We start from the raw sequence: 20,897 nt of genomic DNA, 5'->3' as shown, positions 1-20,897 counted from the left end.
TTCACTTCTCTTCAAGGCTGATTAATGACATGATTTGTACCAGCAATCACTTGTCAATTATAAGCAGCAGGCAGCAGATGATACTGTAACTATCTGCTGGATGATAATTTTTAGAGAGGAGTGTTCAAAAATAAAATTGGTTTAGGAAACAATGTAATTAAATAAGCAGCCAAGAGAAAATACTTCAGCTGTTCTTATAGCCCTACTCTGCCCTTGTCTATTCGGCTAAGAGTTTTTTCCTAGGGATTGATTGTTACTATCAATTTCTAAATGGATTCCAGTGTTGCCTTTAGACATGATTCCATAACTGCAGTTGCGTGGGGTATAGAAATGCCCTTGGGCATGCATGCGTGCGTGCTTACATGCATTCTCAGTCACTTCAGTAGTGTCTGGCTCTTTGCAACCCTATGGACTGTAGTCCACCAGGCTTCTCTGTCCCTGGGATTCTCCAGGCAAAAATACTGGAATGGGTTGCCATGGCCTCCTCCAGGGGATCTTCCTGACTCAGGGATTGAACCTGTGTCTTCTGCATTGCAGGCACAATGCAGAGCCACCCGGGAAGCCCAGAAATGCCCTTAATGGGTTTCTCTGGTAGCTCAGCTGGTAAACAATCCACCTGCAGCGCAGGAGACCTGGGTTGCATCCCTGGGTTGGGAAGATCTCCTAGATGAAGGCATGGCAACCAACACCAGTATTTTTGCCTGGTGAATCCCCATGGTCAGAGGAGCCTGGTGGGCTATAGTCAATGGGGTCGAAAAGAGTCAGACGACTGAGCAACTAAGCACAGCACTCATGGCAAATCTATTCAGTTTCAGTTGTTTGTTTTAATGTTATCTGTGTTTCAGATAGAAACTTAAGAGGAATTCCACCAAAGGAGGGAATCCTCTTTATTTTAATAAATTGTGCCTAAGCCAATAACACTTTGTGCCAATCAAACAACAAAAACTACCACCAACAGAACAACAGCAACCAACCAACAAACCAAAACACACCAGTCTCATAATCTGTAAAATTCTTACAGGTTAAATCAGTTCAATATTTTGAACTGAGTCAGATTTAGTATTTATCTGTAAAAAAAAATGAAACATAACAGAAACAATTATATTCCTTCTCTACTCTGTAGTCATTCTGAAAAAAAAAAATGGCATCTTTCAAAGAAAGACCAGTGTAGGTGGTGAAGAAATATATTGCTGTTTATGACCTAGCAGTGTTCCATAATGTTTTAGAAAGACTGTAAAATATTTTATGAATATGAATTACCATTATTACCTAAGACTCTATTTAGCAGAGCTGGACTATAGCATCAATGTCTGCCAGTAACTGAAGAACATTGGCAAGCGGTTTGTCATGTCACCACTACATGGAATGTTCATCCTTTCTGAGTCACATCTACCACCTTGCCTTGGATGCTCTGCACAGACACTGGGAAAATAAGGAATCCTGAAAGATTGCTGGTGCTACTTGATATCATTTAGAATTAACAGGATCTGCTTTACATGTCCTTCATAAATTAATCAGCTCTTTTCTTAGCTTCAGAGAAAGAAATTATCAATATGGTATGTTGATGAACAGCATAGATTTTGGAGGCAGACAATGTTGGATTCAAATTCTTGCTTTGTCATTACATAGATGATCTTAAGCAATTTATTTCAGTTTATTAAATGTAAGTTTCCCAGTTTCCATAAATACTAATCATGCTTCATAGGATTTTGCCTAATTCAATGCCTGGGATATCATTGTTGAGTGAGTATGATTAACTGGGGTTGTCTCTGACTATTTAACTATCAGTCTAGGGGAGTATGTGTGTGTGTGAACACTTAGTTACAATATCTGATGAGAAAATAATCAATACAAGGTGGTTACATAATGGCGTCAGAGCCTCTCTCCCTGCTCAGTTCAGTTCAGTCGCTCAGTCGTGTCCGACTCTTTGCGACCCCATGAATCGCAGCACGCCAGGCCTCCCTGTCCATCACCAACTCCCGGAGTTCACCCAGACCCACGTCCATCGAGTCAGTGATGCCATCCAGCCATCTCATCCTCTGTCGTCCCTTTCTCCTCCTGCCCCCAATCCCTCCCAGCATCAGAGTCTTTTCCAATGAGTCAACTCTTCGCATGAGGTGGCCCAAGTACTGGAGTTTCAGCTTTAGCATCATTCCTTCCAAAGAAATCCCAGGGCTGATCTCCTTCAGAATGGACTGGTTGGATCTCCTTTCAGTCCAAGGGACTCTCAAGAGTCTTCTCCAACACCACAGTTCAAAAGCATCAATTCTTCAGCGCTCAGCCTTTTTCACAGTCATTCCTCTCCAGATTTTTCCACATGTCTCGTGAAGATCTTATTTGTAAGAAACAGGAACCAGCTCTGGCTAATAGAAACAGAAAAAGAAATGTGATATAATCACAGAATGGTACACATGGCAGTGAAAGAAAATGAACTATTGCTATATACAATGTCCTATAATATATCTGTTTTACAGTTTTACCTTTCATAATAAAATTTCAGATTAAATGTCCCTGGCACATGTCCTCTCTACTATCACTGTAAATTCCATTTCTTTTGTTTCTTTGAGAGAAACTAATCTTTGTGTGTGGCTTCCCTGGTGGCTAGATGGTAAAGAATCTACCTGCCAATGCAGGAGATGTGGGTTCGATTCCTGGGTCAGGACGATCCCCTGGAGAAGGAACTGGCAACCCACTCCTGTATTCTTGCTGGAGAATCCCATGGACAGAGGAGCCTGGTGGGTTACAGTCCATGGGGTAGAAAAAGAGTCGGACACAATTTAATGACCAAACAATAACAACCACCTTTGTGTGGTGCTGGCCAGGCTCCTTTGCCCATGGAATGTTTCCAGGCAAGAAAACTTGCCTGGAATTTCCAGGGGATCTTCCAGACCCAGGTATTGAGCCCTCATCTCTTGCGTCTCCTGCATTGGCAGTCGAATTCTTTACCTCTGAGCCACCTGGGAAGCGTTATTCTCTCTTATTGTGAATTAAATCCAACATGCCATCTCTCCCAGGGAATTTCACACATTAAAATTTTTGCTGTTAATTACAGAATGAATATCTTTTCCCTAGAAAAGAAATTTCAAGTGCAGATAATCCAAAGATGGGCTTCCTAACCTCTGCACTTGAAATTGTACCACCTGTTTGCTTTTTGGGAGAATGATGCCCATGGCTATGGCTCCATTTGTGGTCTGCCAAATATTAAATCAAATTATTAGTATGAATTTTATCATTTATATCTATATTGTACAATGTCAGATTTAAATGTCAGTATAAGAGCATTGAACTTATCTGCTGACTTCCTGAAATTGTACAATTAATTCTTAGTAGCTTGTGCACATATATGTATCATTCTTAGCAGAATGGCAGACACACTGCACAACAGGGTGTGTGCATGGGAGAAAGCAAAAATATTTGGTGGCAGTGAAAAGTTCAAATTGCTGCAAGAAGGCAGGGTAAGGCCAAAATGTAGTACAAATTTAACATCATTGAAGGCATTTAAAATCAGGGCTCCACAGTGGGGAGTGCTCTTTGAGCCTTATGGTGCCCAGGGCAGACCCTGAGGCAAACAAACTACCCCTCAGCTGTACCCTCATCATGTCCTTTCCTTCTCCTGGAGTCTATCGTCTGTGCCCTGTCTCCACTCCCTCACTCTTTACACCTCTGTCTTTCCTGGTTTGTGACCAGAGTGGCCTAAATATTTGCCAAGCTCCTAGTCTCTCCTCCTCTCAAATGCACGCTCCTGTCTGCTGCCCAGCAAATCCATTCACATATTGTTGTAAAAGTATCATGGGCATCTTACCTACTTCTCCAGAGTCATCATGCTCTACCTCTGTCTCACTCTTTAAGATCTAACAGCCCCAAATTATCTGTGGTTCATATAAAAACCCGAGAGTAGGAAATGGCAACCCATTCCAGTATTCTTGCCTGGAAAATTCCATGGACAGAGGAGGCTGGTGGGCTATATAGTCCATAGGGTCCCAGAGAGTCAGACATAAAAACGCAACACTTCTTTATATTGCATACCTCTTGTACTCATGACATTTTCTCTTCCTTTGACACCATATGTCTCTTTCTCTATCCCCAGCAACCCACCCCCACCATCCACCCTGCCCCATACCACTTCTTTGACTACCTAAACTTTTCCTCCTGTCCTCAGCTCCTGTACCACCTTCCTCCAGAAACCTTCTGGTCACAAGAACCCCTCTTCTGGCTGGGCTAGCTGCTCTTCCTTTGCTCCAACTGCATCTTCTGTATACCTATGTCCTGAATGTGTAACACTCCTTTGAATATTATTTGTTCACCTCTCTCTCCCACTAGACTGGGAGAGCTCCCTGAGAGTAAGACAGCATCATATTCACCTGAGTATCCCCAGAGCCTGCTCAGTACTGATGTACAAAATCCTGTCCATGCAAATATCTGCATCTGTTTTGTCACTAGTCAAGGCAACATTCAATTTATTTGGAAACCTTTCCTACACCAATTGCTTGTGCTTAAGTCGCTTCAGTTGTGTCTGACTCTTTGTGACCTTATGGACTGTAGCCCACCAGGCTCCTCTGTCCAAAGGATTTACCAAGGATTTACCACTGGAGTGGGTAGCCATTTCCTCCTCCAAGGGATCTTCCTGACCCAGAGATAGAATCCACATCTCTTATGTCTCCTGCATTGGCAGGTGGGTTCCTTACCACTGGTTCCACCTAATTGCCTCAAAGTCCTTCCTCCTGATATTGAATTTGTTTGTTGTTTTGTTGTTTTTGCTGGGAAGCCTTCTATTCATTTTCTAGGGTTTCCAAATTGGGTGACTGAAACAACAGAAATTTGCTTTCTCATGGTTCTGTGAGACTAGAAGTCTGAGATGAAGCTGTCACCAGAGTTGGTTTGAGACTTCCCTCCTGGGCTCACAGATGGCCATGTTCTCCTTGTGTCTTCACACGACCTTCCTTTCGTGTGCATCTGTGTATACATTGCCTCTTCTTATAAAGACTGCAGTTATTTGGATTGGGGCCCACACTGATGATCTCATTTTAACTTAATCACCTCTTTAAACACCCTACCTCTAAACACAGTTACATGCTGAGGGGCTGGGAGTTAGGACTGCAATGTATGATTTTGAAATAAGCTTATAACTCTGCTTACCTATTGCTGCTGCTGCTAAGTTGCTTCAGTCGTGTCTGACTCTGTGTGACCCCATAGATGGCAGCCCACCAGGCTCCCCAGTCCCTGGGATTCTCCAGGCAAGAACACTGCAGTGGGTTGCCATTTCCTTCTCCATACTTTCCCCTAAATTTGCCACCAGTCACCAAGCAGATCCCATCTGCAAAGATGCAAGTTACAGCATCCTTCCCTCCCTCCTGTAAAAGTTCCATATGGTTATTTTATGACCCTATACTTCCCAAATCATTTTGCATATGACATTGATCTCCAGTGATACATGGGAGGTCAATACAAGGGAGAGAACTACTTCTTCTTTTATGTGATATTTTCTCATGTTCGGATAGATGATGACTTTGCATTTTTATTTTCCTTCCTATTTTTTCTGAACTCCTAGATAATTTAGGGTTCTTATCATACAAGTGAATGGACAAATTGTGTGGTGTAACTATCACACCTAGGTTTTGATGTATCAAAAAGCTGTACAATTTTTATGTGTTGTTGGTTGTTTTCAGATACATTGCCTTATTGGATCTTCTTTTTAAAAAACTGCAAATTATATACTATACTTTTTATTGCTAAAGAAATGTGGAACCCTAAAGAGGTCATATACCAAGTGAGTGTCAAAGCTATTCAGAAATCCAAGACTTCAGAATGAGGGACCACAGCTATTTTTGCTTTATCATTATTATCTTGTTTACATGGTCCTTAGAGCCAGACTTCTACTTTTAAAATAAGCATTTAGTTTCATTCTTTTACAAGTGGTTGACCAGTTTTCCCAGCACCACTTCTTAAAGAGATTGTCTTTAATCCATTGTACATTCTTGCCTCCTTTGTCAAAGATAAGGTGTCCATAGGTGCGTGGATTTATCTCTGGGCTTTCTATTTTGTTCCATTGATCAATATTTCTGTCTTTGTGCCAGTACCATACTGTCTTGATAACTGTGGCTTTCTAATAGAGCCTGAAGTCAGGTAGGTTGATTCCTCCAGTTCCATTCTTCTTTCTCAAGATAGCTTTGGCTATTCGAGGTTTTTTGTATTTCCATACAAATTGTGAAATTATTTGTTCTAGCTCTGTGAAGAATACTGTTGGTAGCTTGATAGGGATTGCATTGAATCTATAAATTGCTTTGGGTAGTATACTCATTTTCACTATATTGATTCTTCCAATCCATGAACATGGTATATTTCTCCATCTATTAGTGTCCTCTTTGATTTCTTTCACCAGTGTTTTATAGTTTTCTATATATAGGTCTTTAGTTTCTTTAGGTAGATATATTCCTAAGTATTTTATTCTTTCTGTTGCAATGGTGAATGGAATTGTTTCCTTAATTTCTCTTTCAGTTTTCTCATTATTAGTGTATAGGAATGCAAGGGATTTTTATGTGTTGATTTTATATCCTGCAACTTTACTATAATCATTGATTAGTTCTAGTAATTTTCTGGTGGAGTCTTTACGGTTTTCTATGTAAAGGATCATGTCATCTGCAAACAGTGAGAGTTTTACTTCTTCTTTTCCAATTTGGATTCCTTTTATTTCTTTTTCTGCTCTGATTGCTGTGGCCAAAACTTCCAAAACTATGTTGAATAGTAATGGTGAAAGTGGGCACCCTTGTCTTGTTCCTGACTTTAGAGGAAATGCTTTCAATTTTTCACCATTGAGGATAATGTTTGCTGTGTGTTTGTCATATATAGCTTTTATTATGTTGAGGTATGTTCCTTCTATTCCTGCTTTCTGGAGAGTTCTTATCATAAATGGATGTTGAATTTTGTCAAAGGCTTTCTCTGCATCTATTGAGATAATCATATGGTTTTTGTTTTTCAATTTGTTAATGTGGTGTGTAACATTGATTGACTTGCGGATATTGAAGAATCCTTGCATCCCTGGGATAAAGCCCACTTGGTCATGGTGTATGATCTTTTTAATGTGTTGTTGGATTCTGATTGCTAGAATTTTGTTAAGGATTTTTGCATCTATGTTCATCAGTGATATTGGCCTGTAGTTTTCTTTTTTTGTGGGGTCTTTGTCAGGTTTTGGTATTAGGGTGATGGTGGCCTCATAGAATGAGTTTGGAAGTTTACCTTCCTCTGCAATTTTCTGGAAGAGTTTGAGCAGGATAGGTGTTAGCTCTTCTCTAAATTTTTGGTAGAATTCAGCTGTGAAGCCGTCTGGACCTGGGGTTTGTTTGCAGGAAGATTTTTGATTACAGTTTCAATTTCCGTGCTTGTGATGGGTCTGTTAAGATTTTCTATTTCTTCCTGGTCCAGTTTTGGAAAGTTGTACTTTTCTAAGAATTTGTCCATTTTTTCCACGTTGTCCATTTTATTGGCATATAATTTTTGATAGTAGTCTCTTATGATCCTTTGTATTTCTGTGTTGTCTGTTGTGATCTCTCCATTTTCATTTCTAATTTTATTGATTTGATTTTTCTCCCTTTGTTTCTTGATGAGTCTGGCTAATGGTTTGTCAATTTTATTTATCCTTTCAAAGAACCAGCTTTTGGCTTTGTTGATTTTTGCTATGGTCTCTTTTGTTTCTTTTGCATTTATTTCTGCCCTAATTTGTAAGATTTCTTTCCTTCTACTAATCCTGGGGTTCTTCATTTCTTCCTTTTCTAGTTGCTTTAGGTGTAGGGTTAGGTTATTTATTTGACTTTTTTCTTGTTTCTTTAGGTATGCCTGTATTGCTATGAACTTTCCCCTTAGGACTGCTTTTAAAGTGTCCCACAGGTTTTGAGTTGTTGTGTTTTCATTTTCATTAGTTTCTATGCAAATTTTGATTTCTTTTTTGATTTCTTCTGTGATTTGTTGGTTATTCAGCAGGGTGTTGTTCAGCCTCCATATGTTGGAATTTTTAATAGTTTTTCTCCTGTAATCGAGATCTAATCTTACTGCATTGTGGTCAGAAAAGATGCTTGGAATGATTTCTATTTTTTTGAATTTACCAAGGCTAGATTTATGGCCCAGGATGTGATCTATCCTAGAACACTTTCTAACACCTTACACAAAAATAAACTCAAAATGGATTAAAGATCTCAATGTAAGACCAGAAACTATAAAACTCCTAGAAGAGAACATAGGCAAAACACTCTCCAACATACATCACAGCAGGATTCCTCTATGACCCACCTCCCAGAATATTGGAAATAAAAGCAAAAATAAACAAATGGGACCTAATTAACCTTAAAAGCTTCTGCACAACAAAGGAAACTATTAGCAAGGTGAAAAGGCAGCCTTCAGAATGGGAGAAAATAATAGCAAATGAAGCAACTGACAAACAACTAATCTCAAAAATATACAAGCAACTCCTACAGCTCAACTCCAGAAAAATAAACAACCCAATCAAAAAATGGGCCAAAGAACTAAATAGACATTTCTCCAAAGAAGACATACAGATGGCTAACAAACACATGAAAAGATGCTCAACATCACTCATTATCAGAGAAATGCAAATCAAAACCACAATGAGGTACCATTTCACGCCAGTCAGAATGGCTGCGATCCAAAAGTCTACAAGCAATAAATGCTGGAGAGGGTGTGGAGAAAAGGGAACTCTCTTACACTGTTGGTGGGAATGCAAACTAGTACAGCCACTATGGAGAACAGTGTGGAGATTCCTTAAAAACCTGGAAATAGAACTGCCTTATGATCCAGCAATCCCACTGCTGGGCATACACACTGAGGAAACCAGAAGGGAAAGAGACACGTGTACCCCAATGTTCATCGCAGCACTGTTTATAATAGCCAGGACATGGAAGCAACCTAGATGCCCATCAGCAGATGAATGGATAAGAAAGGTGTGGTACATATACACAATGGAGTATTACTCAGCCATTAAAAAGAATACATTTGAATCAGTTCTAATGAGATGGATGAAACTGGAACCTATTATACAGAGTGAAGTAAGCCAGAAAGAAAAACACCAATACAGTATACTAACGCATATATATGGAATTTAGAAAAATGGTAACAATAACCCTGTGTAGTACGAGACTGCAAAAGAGACACTCATGTATAGATCAGTCTTATGGACTCTGTGGGAGAGGGAGAGGGTGGGGAGATTTGGGAGAATAGCATTGAAACATGTATAATATCATGTATGAAACGAGTCGCCAGTCCAGGTTTGATGCATGGTACTGGATGCTTGGGGCTGGTGCACTGGGACGACCCAGAGGGAGGGTAGGGGAGGGAGGAGGGAGGAGGGTTCAGGATGGGGAACGCGGGTATACCTGTGGTGGATTCATTTTGATATTTGGCAAAACTAATACAATATTGTAAAGTTTAAAAATAAAATTTAAAAAAAATAAAATAAAATAAGCATTTATGTTTATGAGCCAATTCTTATTTTATTAACTCATGATTTACTATTTTTTAATATTTAAAATATTTCTATTTTAGACTTTGTGTTTTACTTAAAATTTTTAATTATAATTTATAATTTAAAAGTTCTGAATATTTTTAATTTAAAAGTAAACATGCCACTTGAACTTAATTGATAAATTTCTAAATAATTTTCTTGTGCCTTTTATAATATTTTAAAATCTATAATTGCTATAAATTTTATTGAAACATTTTTATAAACCTTGATATTGCTTATGTAATCAATATTTTATATAAAAAGTCATAAATTTAGTATAGAGCTAAGTTACAGTAACTCAGAGGATAATTTTCTGACTGACAGTAGAGAAAATGTATTAAATTATAATAGGGAATTGAGCATTATTATGTAATTTCTTTGCTGACTTGAATTTTAACTTAAATCCTCCAGGTAAGCCTATGATGTAGGTATCATGTTGTATGTTTGTGGAGACTGATGCTTAGTGATTCAGCAACCTACTCTAGATCTCCATGCTAGCATGTTATGGGGCTGGAATTTGATTCCGTGCCTCTGACTCCATCCCCATGCTTGTTTCATTGTGACACAAGCTAAAGAGATTACAGGAGAGACACGTAGTCAGCAATTACTCATTGAAACCAGTGACATGTTGGATTCAGACACTTGAAGCCAGTGAAGCCCATAAAAGAGGCATTGCTTTGCTTTGGTTGGTCATCTAACACTTGAGTTTCCAATCTCTATGACCCTTGGTATCTTCATCTATAAATATGAGATTAATTGTGGCATCTTCCTCAAAAGTTTGCTGTGTTGAAAAAAGCGTGTGTATACATACAGGATACACATATGATATATGGTAGTTGTATAAACTTATTTAGATATTGTGTTTTACTTATAAGTCTAATCCTTTCAAAAAGCAGTATAGATAGTAAATAGCCATGGCCATAAAAATGTCCATAATTTTGGCACAGGAACCCTACTCACGGAAAAATATTCTAAAGAAATAATTTAAAATACCAAAAAAGTATATTTTCATAGGTATTAATTGCAGGGGAAAATAGTTTGATAGTTCCTCAAAATGTGAAATATAGAAATGTCTTATGATCTGGCATTTCCACACCTAGGTGTATAACCAAGAGAAATGAAAATTTGTACATGAGTGCTCATAAATGCCTTATTCATAATAGCCCCAAAGTAAAAACAACTTATATGAATAAATAGATCAATAAAATATGGTATATCCATTCAAAGGAATTTTTTTGGACAACAAAAAATGATGAAGTGATGATATATCCTACAACATGGATAATCTTTGAGAACATTACACTAGGTGAAACTCACAGAAGACAGTATATTGTATGATTTCATTCATGTAAATATAAAATGTTTAGAATGGGCAAAAATACAAATAGAAAGTTGACTAGTGGTTGCCTAAGACTGGGGGGAGGGGACAGGGGAATGGTGGAGAGTTACTAATAGGTAAAGAGTTTCTTTTGGCAGGGGACACAGATACCTTAAAATTACATTGTTGTAATGGCTGCACAAACCTAGACAACATATTAAAAAGCAGAGACATTACTTTGCTAACAAAGGTCCGTATAGTTAAAACTGTAGTTTTTCCAGTAGTCATGTATGTGTGTGAGAGTTGGACCATAAAGAAGGCTGAGCACTGAAGAACTGATGCTTTTGAACTGTGGTGCTGGAGAAAACTCGAGAGTCCCTTGGATGGCAAGGAGATCAAACCAGTCAATCCTAAAGGGAATCAACCCTGAATATTCATTGGAAGGACTGATGCTGAAGCTGAAGCTCCAATACTTTGGCCACCTGATGCAAAGAGCTGACTCATTGGAAAAGACCCTGATGCTGGGAAAGATTGAAGGCGGGAGGAGAAGGGGATGATAGAGGATGAGATGGTTGGATGGCATCACCGACTCCATGGACTTGAGTTTGAACAAACTCCAGGAGATGGTGATGGACAGGCAAGCCTGGTGTGCTGCAGTCCATGGGCTTTGCAAAGAGTCAGACATCACTGAGCGACTGAACAACAATGGCTGCACAACCTTATGAGGTTTTTTTTTTTTTCTGAGAAATAGTGAATTGCTCACCTTAAATGGGTGAAGTGAATGGCATGTGAATTGTATCAATAGAACTGTTTATGGGGAGGGAGGTGGGAGCGGGGTTCAGGATTGGGAACACATGTACACCCGTGGCGGATTCATGTTGATGTATGGCAAAACAATATTGTAAAGTAATTAGCCTCTAATTAAAATAAATAAATTTAAATTTAAAAAATAAAAACTTCAAAAAAATTACAGTGAAAAAATGGAAATAAAATATGTATCAGGATAGTAAATGACATTATACTGCATCCTGTTGATGGAACATGATGTAATCACTAAATATTATAAGCCCTAGAACTACATAACAACACAGAACATACATAATGTGATGTTCAGAGTAAAGCAAAGTGATGCTGTAGCTAAATATACATTCATCTGGATAAAGGCTGGCAGGAATCAGAGAGAGGAGACTGTGGTGAGGGGGATGTGCCACTTTCTTTCAAAAGTCTCATTAATGTTGTTGAGCATTTTGAAGGCACTTGTTTTAATGTGTTTTGTAATGGCAGCCTTGTGGTAAGTACAGGTGGTACTGAAGATGCATAAATCATAGGAAAGGAAGGCAAAAGCACAAGGGACATTTAAAAATCAACATGTAAAATATCTAAGAATTAGAAATTGACATGCAAAGATTCAGCGGAGCATTTAAGGGAAATGCATACTGGGGGAGGCACTGAAGAATATTTAAGTAGCTCAGGTTCTCCCAGGATTCTGCCCAGAAATTTAAAAACTGGAGTGCCTGCAAGTCTGTTCTTCCCCATGAGCCTCTCTCTGCTCACAGGTTTTGAGGGGAGGGGATTTTCATATACCGGAGCTGGTGTGGGTCTGTGATAATAACCCAAAGGAAGCGGGAGCACTTAGCAGCGGGTGCAGTTTACTTAAGTTCACCAAAATTGTACTGGAGTGTGGAAAAAGGGAGGAAGTCTGGTCAAGCCTGAGTGAGTCAACATGTAATGGCCCTCCACCCAGCTCTCCTCCCTTCCCAAGGCCACCTCACCTCTGCGTCTGTGTGCTTGACCCTTGCTAAGAAGGAACTCCGGCTGGCCTGGGTGGGGTGAACCCAGATTCCTGTTGATTGGTCCCAACTCTTCGGCTGGGGGGACAGAGGGTAGAGGGGCCAGAGCAATGGGGCCTGGCCCCTCCTCTCTATGTAGCTATATCACATCCCTTTTAGGAACTTTCCCTTCCCTGGTTCCCACTAAATATTTGAAATATATTCCCCTCCTGAGTCCCAGAAGCAGCTCTTGAAAGTACTGCTCATAAGTTTGCTGTGCTGAAAAAAGTGTGTATACATATATGCAATACATACACATATGTGATACACATATGACGTATGGTAGCTGTGTGAACCAGCCCAATCCTTTTGAAAAGCAGTATAGATAGTAAATCAAAAGAGCCATAAAAATGTCCATATCTTTGGCATAGGAACCCTACTCCTGGGAAAAATATTCTAAAGAAATGATTCAAAAGGCTAAAAATAAAAAAGAGTGTGTTTTCATAGGTGTTAATTACAGGGGAAAGTAACTTGATATTTCCTCAAAAGGTGCAATATAGAAGTGTCTCATGATCCTTTGGGGTAAAATTGTCCTCAGTCCTTTGGGAGCACTCTGTAGATGGAAGGTGCGGTCATCTTTAATCTGGATAAAGAATGGGTGACAAGTTGAGGATGGATGAGGGGTGGCCGTCTTTGAAGTAGAATCTGCTTGTATCTCAAAACAGAACACATTGTTTACAGCCCTGAGGTGTGGGGAGGAGGTACAGGCAGTTGATTGACATCCACATCCGTGTTTTCTATGGAATACAAATCAGAAAAAAAGAGGGGGTGTATGTATACATACGGGGCTTCCCTGGTGGCTCAGACAATAAAATATCTGCCTGCAATATGGGAGATCCAGGTTTGATCCCTGGGTCAGGAAGATCCCCTGGAGAAGAGAATGGCTACACTCCAGTGTTCTTGGCAGGAGAATCCCATGGGCAAAGGAGCCTAGAGGGCTACAGTCCATGGGGTCTTAAAGAGTCGGACACAGCTATGGGACTAACACAACATGTACACATATAGCTGATTCACTTTGCTGTCCAGTAGAAACTAGCACAATATTTTAAAGCCACTGTGCATGTGTGTGTGTTAGTCACTCATTTGTGTCTGACTCTTTAAGACCCCTGGACTGTAGCCCGCCAGGCTCCTCTGTCCATGGAATTCTCCAGGCAAGAATACTGGAGTGGGTTGCCATTCCCTTCTCCAGGAGATCTTCCCTACCTAGGGATCAAACCCAGGTCTCCCCCATAAAAGGCAGATTCTTACCATCTAAGCCACTGGGAAAGCCCCTGTAAAGCAACTACTCTGCAGTAAAAATTAATTTAAAAAAAAAAATCAAGATTTCTGAGCAAAGACGCATTCTTTTCTTCAGAGTTATTAGGGTTGTTTGAGCTGCCCAGTGACACCCCCTTGGACAGATGCCACCTGCACTGATCCCACTGCTCGGTCAGCGAGCTGAGCTGCGAGGTGATGCCTGTGTCCTTCCTCCTCAAAATTCTGGATTATTTCTGTCCTTCGGCACCAGGAATTGCCCTTATATTCCAGACTCCAGGGTAAACACTGAAGGTTGTAATTACAGTTCATGGTCTTAACCACTTCTTTGGTCTCCTTTTAGGAATCCAGTCTTAGAAAAGTAACCCCAGGTACCTGTCATTGCAGAGAGCTCTCAGCAGTTCTGTAGCTTCTCAGGAATGCTCTGAAGTTATTATGGGAAGAAGATAAAGGGGCAGTTTCGCCCTTATCTTGCAGAGAGCTGGAGAGGATGGCCAGATTTGCCTGAGGCTTTGACTTTTCCCAAAGTTTCTCTTATTCCACTTTAAGACCATCCTCAGAGTCCCTGTCCCCACATAGAGCAAACAATAGGTTAGATGGGGAACAGCTCCCAATATCAGCCACCCAGCCACTCAACTACCCAAATAATAGCAACAACAAACCCTGGGTTGGAAAACCTAAAATGACCAAATGAGAGAGGGAAAAGGAAATACTATTTAGGGGGGCAGGAGGAGAAGGAGGTGACGTAGGTTGGATGTCAAGAGGATGAGATGGTTGGACGGCATCACTGACTCAATGAAAGTGAGTTTGAGCAAGCTCCGGGAGATTGTGAAGGACAGGGAAGCCCAGTGTGCTGCAGTCCATGAAGTCTCAGAGTCAGACACAACTTAGAGACTGAATGACAACAACAGTTTAGTCATAACAACATGCCCCTGACTACTCTGTGTTTTGTATGTGAACCCATTATCTCAGAAATATCCTTTTATATATGGCCCAGAATCATCACGTGTTTTCCCACCACACAAATGATTTCTAGGTAAGAGATCTATGCTTTGGGACTCGTACGTCATTTCAGTCTTAAATATACCCAGTGCAATCATATCAAGGGACTCTTTGGTCCCAAAGAAAATCAAGCTTCACATCCACCTAAGAAAACTAGTTACCTGTTGCCATAGCAACTGGACCAGCCTTAGAGGGAAGGGCAGAGTTCCTCAAATTCAACTACTACGTCTGCAGATTGACTTCCTTGAAACTGAGTCATGTGTCCTGATCATCAACACTGAACTGTTATTTTCATTTAAAAAAAAAAGTCACAGTCTCAGTTGATGTACTTCAGCTTTTTCTCTGGTGCCACTCAATGAATGTCTTTTTATCTCTGAAAGGTCGGATTTGGTAACTGGATCCTTTAGAACTTTCATGCGTGCCCTAATGTGGTTGGGACCTGGGCCAATAGGTTTGGTGGTAATTAAACGTTGATGGCTGGAACTTGACCTGTGAAATGAGTTGCTGGTCTCAGCTTCACTCCTAATGAACAGAAAGCCATATGCCTTGGAATTTGACCATCACCCCTGTTTCTAGACCACAGGAAGAAAGTCAGAGGTTTGAATGGCTTCTCCTGGGGGTGGACTGCAGGGGCCTCTTCCCCAGCTTTGCCTTTCTAGGCCACAGATAGCTCCACAATTCGTCTCAAAATGCCCTGCGAGATATGTGTAAATAACGTGAACCACATTTACAGGCAGGGCCACCCTGGTCGAAAATACGAGTAATTTGCCCAGAGTAAGATAATTAGTAACAGCAGGGGTAGAGATTCCAGAGGGTGTACTCCATTCCTTTGCTAGGACCACTGAAAAAAATCTTTCTTTCACTCAAGAAACACGGCCAATTAATGGACAGCAGGAGGCGGGGATGGGTCAATACTTGCTTGATTCAGTTTTAAAGGTCATTTTTATTTTATGGGGTTGTTGGTACCTACAGTTAAGATTTTTTTTTTTCAATAACAAGTATCTTGATATTTCCTCTAATGAGACTGAAAAATGTGCTTAGTGAGAATGAGAGCTGAGGGCCAGAGAGAGCTGGATCAGCTGGGGTGTTTCTATATAAAGAAAAGATTCAGCTAACAAAAGACAAGAGTACTGTCATAGAAAGCACCTATATCTATGTCTTAGTCCGTTCAGGCTGCTCTAACAAAATGCCACAGATTGGGAGTTTATAAGCAGCAGACTTTTATTTCTCAGATTTCTGGTGACTCGAGGTCTAAGATCAGGGTGTCAGCACAGTTGAGTGAGGGTCTTCTTCCAGGGCACAGACTTGTCCTTGTATCCTCACATGGGAAAGAGGCCAGCCAGCACCCTGGGATGTCTTTTACAAAGACATTAATCCCAATCATTCCCAGATCACTGCCTAAAGCCCCCACCTCCTAATCCCTTCACCATTTGGGGCTTAGGAGTTTTTTAAGGTTTTTTTTTTTTTTTTTTCTGATGTGAACCATCCTTAAAGTCTCCACTGAATTTGTTGCAATATCATCTCTGCTTTTTATGTTTTGTTTTTATTGGCTGCGAGGCATACAGGACCTCAGCTCCCTGACCAGGGATCAAACTAACACCCTGCATTAGAAGGTGAGGTACCAACCCCTGGACCAACAGGGAAGCCCTTAGGGGCTTTAGTATTTCAACATATGAATTCTGGGGGCGGTGGGCAGGGGGGACACAAACATTCAGACTAGAGCTATGCATAAGACCTGTGTTAGATTGTAAAGGATACAAAGATAACAAAAACAGGAGTCCTGTCTTCAGTAAGTCACTTCCCAGCAGATAATGACAAGTACCCTAATAATAGGGTGTGAATCCTGTGATTGGGAGAAGTTTATTTTGATTCTAGCCAGAGTGGAGGAATATAGTGAAATGCTTCTTAGGACAGGTGGGAAATCATAGCAGATAGTGAAGAAAGGATCTTTTAGAAACTGGGAGCGGTATAAACAAAGGCATGGACTGGAATCTACTGAAGAAAAACACAGTTGGCCAAATGTGGCTTGAGGTTTAGGTTAAATTATAGGAGAGAGTTGGAACTAAAGCAAAAAAGGGAAAAAGAGCCACATTTTGGAGTGTTCTAAAAGGCAGGTAGAGAATTTTGGACAGTACTCCATATAGAATCAGAGGTTTGAAAACCAGAAGTTGAGCTGTGGTCAGTGTTTTTATGCAATGAGATGAGATACTTGTAGTGTTATTTTTTTAACAACAACAAAAAAAGTCTAATCTATGTTCTGCAAGATACCTTAGCAGATTAGGCTGAAAATACTCTGCACCTCTGTCGATACTCCTTCAGAATGTCATAAGAGGTTTTGTAATGTACCCCTGCGTAAGGTTAAATGAGTTTGCACCGACGGTAAGCTGAAGGTGCCTGTGTGAAAACGCTGACTCAGACATTTCAAGAGACAACCATTATGGTTAAGTGCTTGAGGCACTGTTGTGAGAAGCAGGAGCATGGCTTCATGCAGTAGGAGAGCCAGCCAAGTCCCTGAAACCTCTCTCTCTCTGTTTCCTTTCTCATAGGAACAGCAATGGAAACCTTCGATGTACAGCAGCATAACTCCCATCTGCTTTGCAAGCCCTCTGCTTGAGAAGCCAGTTGGCAAAGTAAGAATGAATTCATTTCTTGCTGAACGGTTTAATTTGAGTCTGTTGGCTGTTCTTTCTTTTTGTCTTGAGCTATTTGGGTGACATAATCAAGTTGATCTCATAAAAGTGGCTGATAAAAATCCAGATTTTGAACTTCTTGGTTGGCCCTACTGGCATTGCTCCTTGGCAAGATGTTGAGCTAAGTGATGTTGATCTGAGATTCCCTGGTCTTCACGTGGATCTTGGTGCTGTCCTCCCCAAATCCCTTCAGTGTCCCCCTTTCTTAGCTCTTTGTCTCACCTTCCCTTGCCGGAACATAAGAGAAGGAAAGAGGTGGCTTTTAGTCATCTACATTGTAGGGGAAGGGAAACCTTTTTCCTCGCCTCTTTTAGCTTAGTGCCTGGGGTAATGCAAATTAAACTGAGGAAATAAAAAAGACAGGTAAACAGAGAAACGGTTTATTACTGTGAATAAAGAGGCCTTCATAGAAAAGAAGTGAAGATCCAAAGAAGCAACTGTATTTGAGATTTGTATAACATTTTAACAAAGAGTGATATTGGAAAAAGTGAAAAGAGAAAGGTGAAGGGTGTTGGGCTTCCCTGGGCCATAATTTGTGAGCTGGTCAATATATGGGGGAAATTAATGAAAAATTAAGAGTTACTTGGTAAGGTGTGTTATACTAACTCAAGTTGGTGCCTTTTCTACTACTAAGAGTCTTTTCTAGTGATTAAAAATCATCTTCTTCCTGGTATGGAAAAGCAAGACACCGTTACAAATTTATGTTACTTTTACAAAGGAAAGTTTATGTGCTACTTTTAGACAGAAAGAGAGGTCAGAGAGCTTTGCCTACACCTGCTATTTCTCAATTGCCTTTGACTCAAAGTAATCCTTATGCAAAAGTGGCATATTTGGGTGTAGCAAAATCTGATTCTCTTCAACATCTTATTGTGAAATCCAACCACCACACTCCCTCTTCCAAATATATTTGTTCTTTAAACTATCTTGTAGAATGAAAAACTTTGACTCCAGAAGAGAAATTACAGTATTTGCCTGATTCTGAACCTGAAATCACACCCATCAGTCCCATCAGGGAGTGTAGAGCTGGATAGTTAAGAGGTGGGTTCTAGGGTCACTAGCTCTGTGACTTTGAGCAAATCAAATGTAAAGAAGTCTTCATACCGGTACCTGCCTCATGGGACTTCATCAGAATTAATTTAATAAAAATTTATGAGAACAAGGATTTTTTAAGCCTATTTTGTTTACTGTATATGCAAGTACTCAGGAAATGCAAATGAATTGAATGAATGAATAAATGAAACACTATACACATGATAAACTTAGAGGAAACACATGCTCAATTTGCTTATTTCAAGAAGTGGGAGCTGAAGGGTATTATATGTAGAGAGGGACACCATTCTCGACACTTTGGCGAGAATGCCAAGGACAATTGCCAGGCACACCTTAACAGAAGCACCAATCTACCTGGGATAACAGTCACCTTCCTGTCCTTTGCTACAGTTATTGGTGCATCTCCAGACCACACACAATCCAGCCACTAGGATGAACCATAGTCACTGTCTGGACAAGTCAAAAACAAACAAAAGTTCTTTCAATAGGTCTTTTCTCTCCAACTTCTACATATGTGGGCAGAGCTGGAGCTTTTGTAGTTTTTAAAAGGAAATGAATCTATTTTTCCCAGCAATTCCTGGTAATTCTGCCTTGGCGGTGAGTCCTGCCAAGACAGCTGTCTTTGGAGTACGAACTCCCAGTGGAACAGGAAGTCTCCTGCCCATGCTCTCAGCGCGGTTGACGTTTTGCATGCGTAGCAGGGGAGTGACCCCAAGCTTCTTGGGACTGACTTTTCTGTACTTCATGTTCACTAAGGTCTGCACTTCCCCTCTGCTGACTTCAGTTCCAAGTAGGAGGAGTATCCTTTGGCCCAAAGATTAAAACAACAAACAAACAAAACACTCCCTGAACATCACAAAATGTGTTGGCAGCAGCTCCGTTTCACTGCTTTGTCCCTGCCTGGGTCCCTTCCAGCCCCACTTCCTTTGACTTTATTTATGTAGGTTCTAAATAGACCACCACTTTGTGGGGATGGAAAGAAGCCATTTCAAAGGTTGAGTTCAGAAGTCCGTGAGCCCCGGAGAGACTCTTTTGACTAAATTTCACGTCAATCTAATAGCCAGTCCTGAGTTTACTTGCTGTTTTCCTAGATCTGATTGAGAAACACTAACAGCAATGTAGAAACGGTAGAGAGTGCCTTTGGTAAAGGCTTGTCAGAGAGCCGAAGGAAGTCAAGGGCAATATGACCATTCTTGGGTTTCGCAGATGGCTCATTGGTAAAGAATCCACCGGGAGATTCTTGTTGCAAGAGACATGGGTTTGATCCCTGGGTCAGGAAGATCCCCTGGAGAAGGGAATGACAATCTACTCCAGTATCTTGCCTGGGAAATCCCATGAACAGTGGAGCCTGGTCAATTGAGTTGTAAAGAGCTGGACACGATTTAGCGACTAAACAACAACAACATGACCATTCTTGGTTCGATAATATTTCGCACATGTTCCTCGGGTTTCCCTCCCCTACAGGGCTGAATGAGCAGGTAATTGTCTGTCTGTACAGTGACACCAGGACTGTCCTGGGGTGAGAGGGGCTGCTCCCCAAAATACACTTTCTCTCTTTTCTCTCCATAGCTCTGGCTTTAGCTTAACACGTGTTCTGTGAAATATTCTAATGAATTCAGTTTAAAATCAGCTCTCTAATCTATCCACTTGGGGGTGTATGTGGGGGGGAATGATGCCAAAATTGTAAGAAAGTCAAGCTTTAATTATAGAGGTCAATGGAAGGCAGCATTTGGGGGTGGATAATTAAAACCTATGTTTAATCTGCCCAGAATCCAAACTCTCTTCCTCAATGACAAGAAACTTTCTGTTGGTTAAAAGCCTTCAAGGTGGACCCAGAGGCAGTTTCTACCACCCAAATTAGGGTGCCCCAAGCTGAACCAAAGACCAGTGTTTCCTTGCTACAAGGGGGAGGAAAGGTGTTGAGAAAATATTAATTAGAAAACAGAGGTTTCCAATGTGAGCTCATAATAGAATAAGGAATATTTTGGCACCAACTCCAGTCTTACCACTAAATGATAACTATTTTCATTAGTGGTTATGATTAAAGGGCAGGAATTAAAGGAGGGAAACTTCCTTCTTTTCTAGGGAGAAGCCCTTGAAATCACTCTGGGCAGCAAGCAAGCCTGGAATGTGTGAATATCCACTCTCAGATCAAGAAGAGTTTTCTGTTTTATTTTACATAACTGAAGTCAGCGCCTTTTGAATGGAGCATGCAAATTTATGTAAACAAGAATGCAAATGTTAAA

The 20,897-nt window shown here is 40.5% G+C and overlaps 1 protein-coding gene across 1 annotated transcript in view; it reads left to right on the top strand.

Annotated features, from left to right (window-relative positions):
• Nucleotides 1-20,897, top strand: part of RASGEF1B (RasGEF domain family member 1B) — a 660,869-nt gene that overhangs the window by 472,640 nt on the left and 167,332 nt on the right. Inside the window, exon 4 of the mRNA XM_024993100.1 lies at nucleotides 17,458-17,541. Coding sequence (XP_024848868.1) covers nucleotides 17,458-17,541 — 84 coding nt within the window. The remainder of the gene's footprint in view (nucleotides 1-17,457; nucleotides 17,542-20,897) is intronic.

The sequence above is a fragment of the Bos taurus genome, chromosome 6, assembly GCF_002263795.3.
Source record: "Bos taurus isolate L1 Dominette 01449 registration number 42190680 breed Hereford chromosome 6, ARS-UCD2.0, whole genome shotgun sequence".
Classification (NCBI taxonomy): domain Eukaryota; kingdom Metazoa; phylum Chordata; class Mammalia; order Artiodactyla; family Bovidae; genus Bos; species Bos taurus.
Note: the sequence above shows the minus strand (reverse complement) of the source record. Positions and strands in the feature narration are given on the sequence as shown.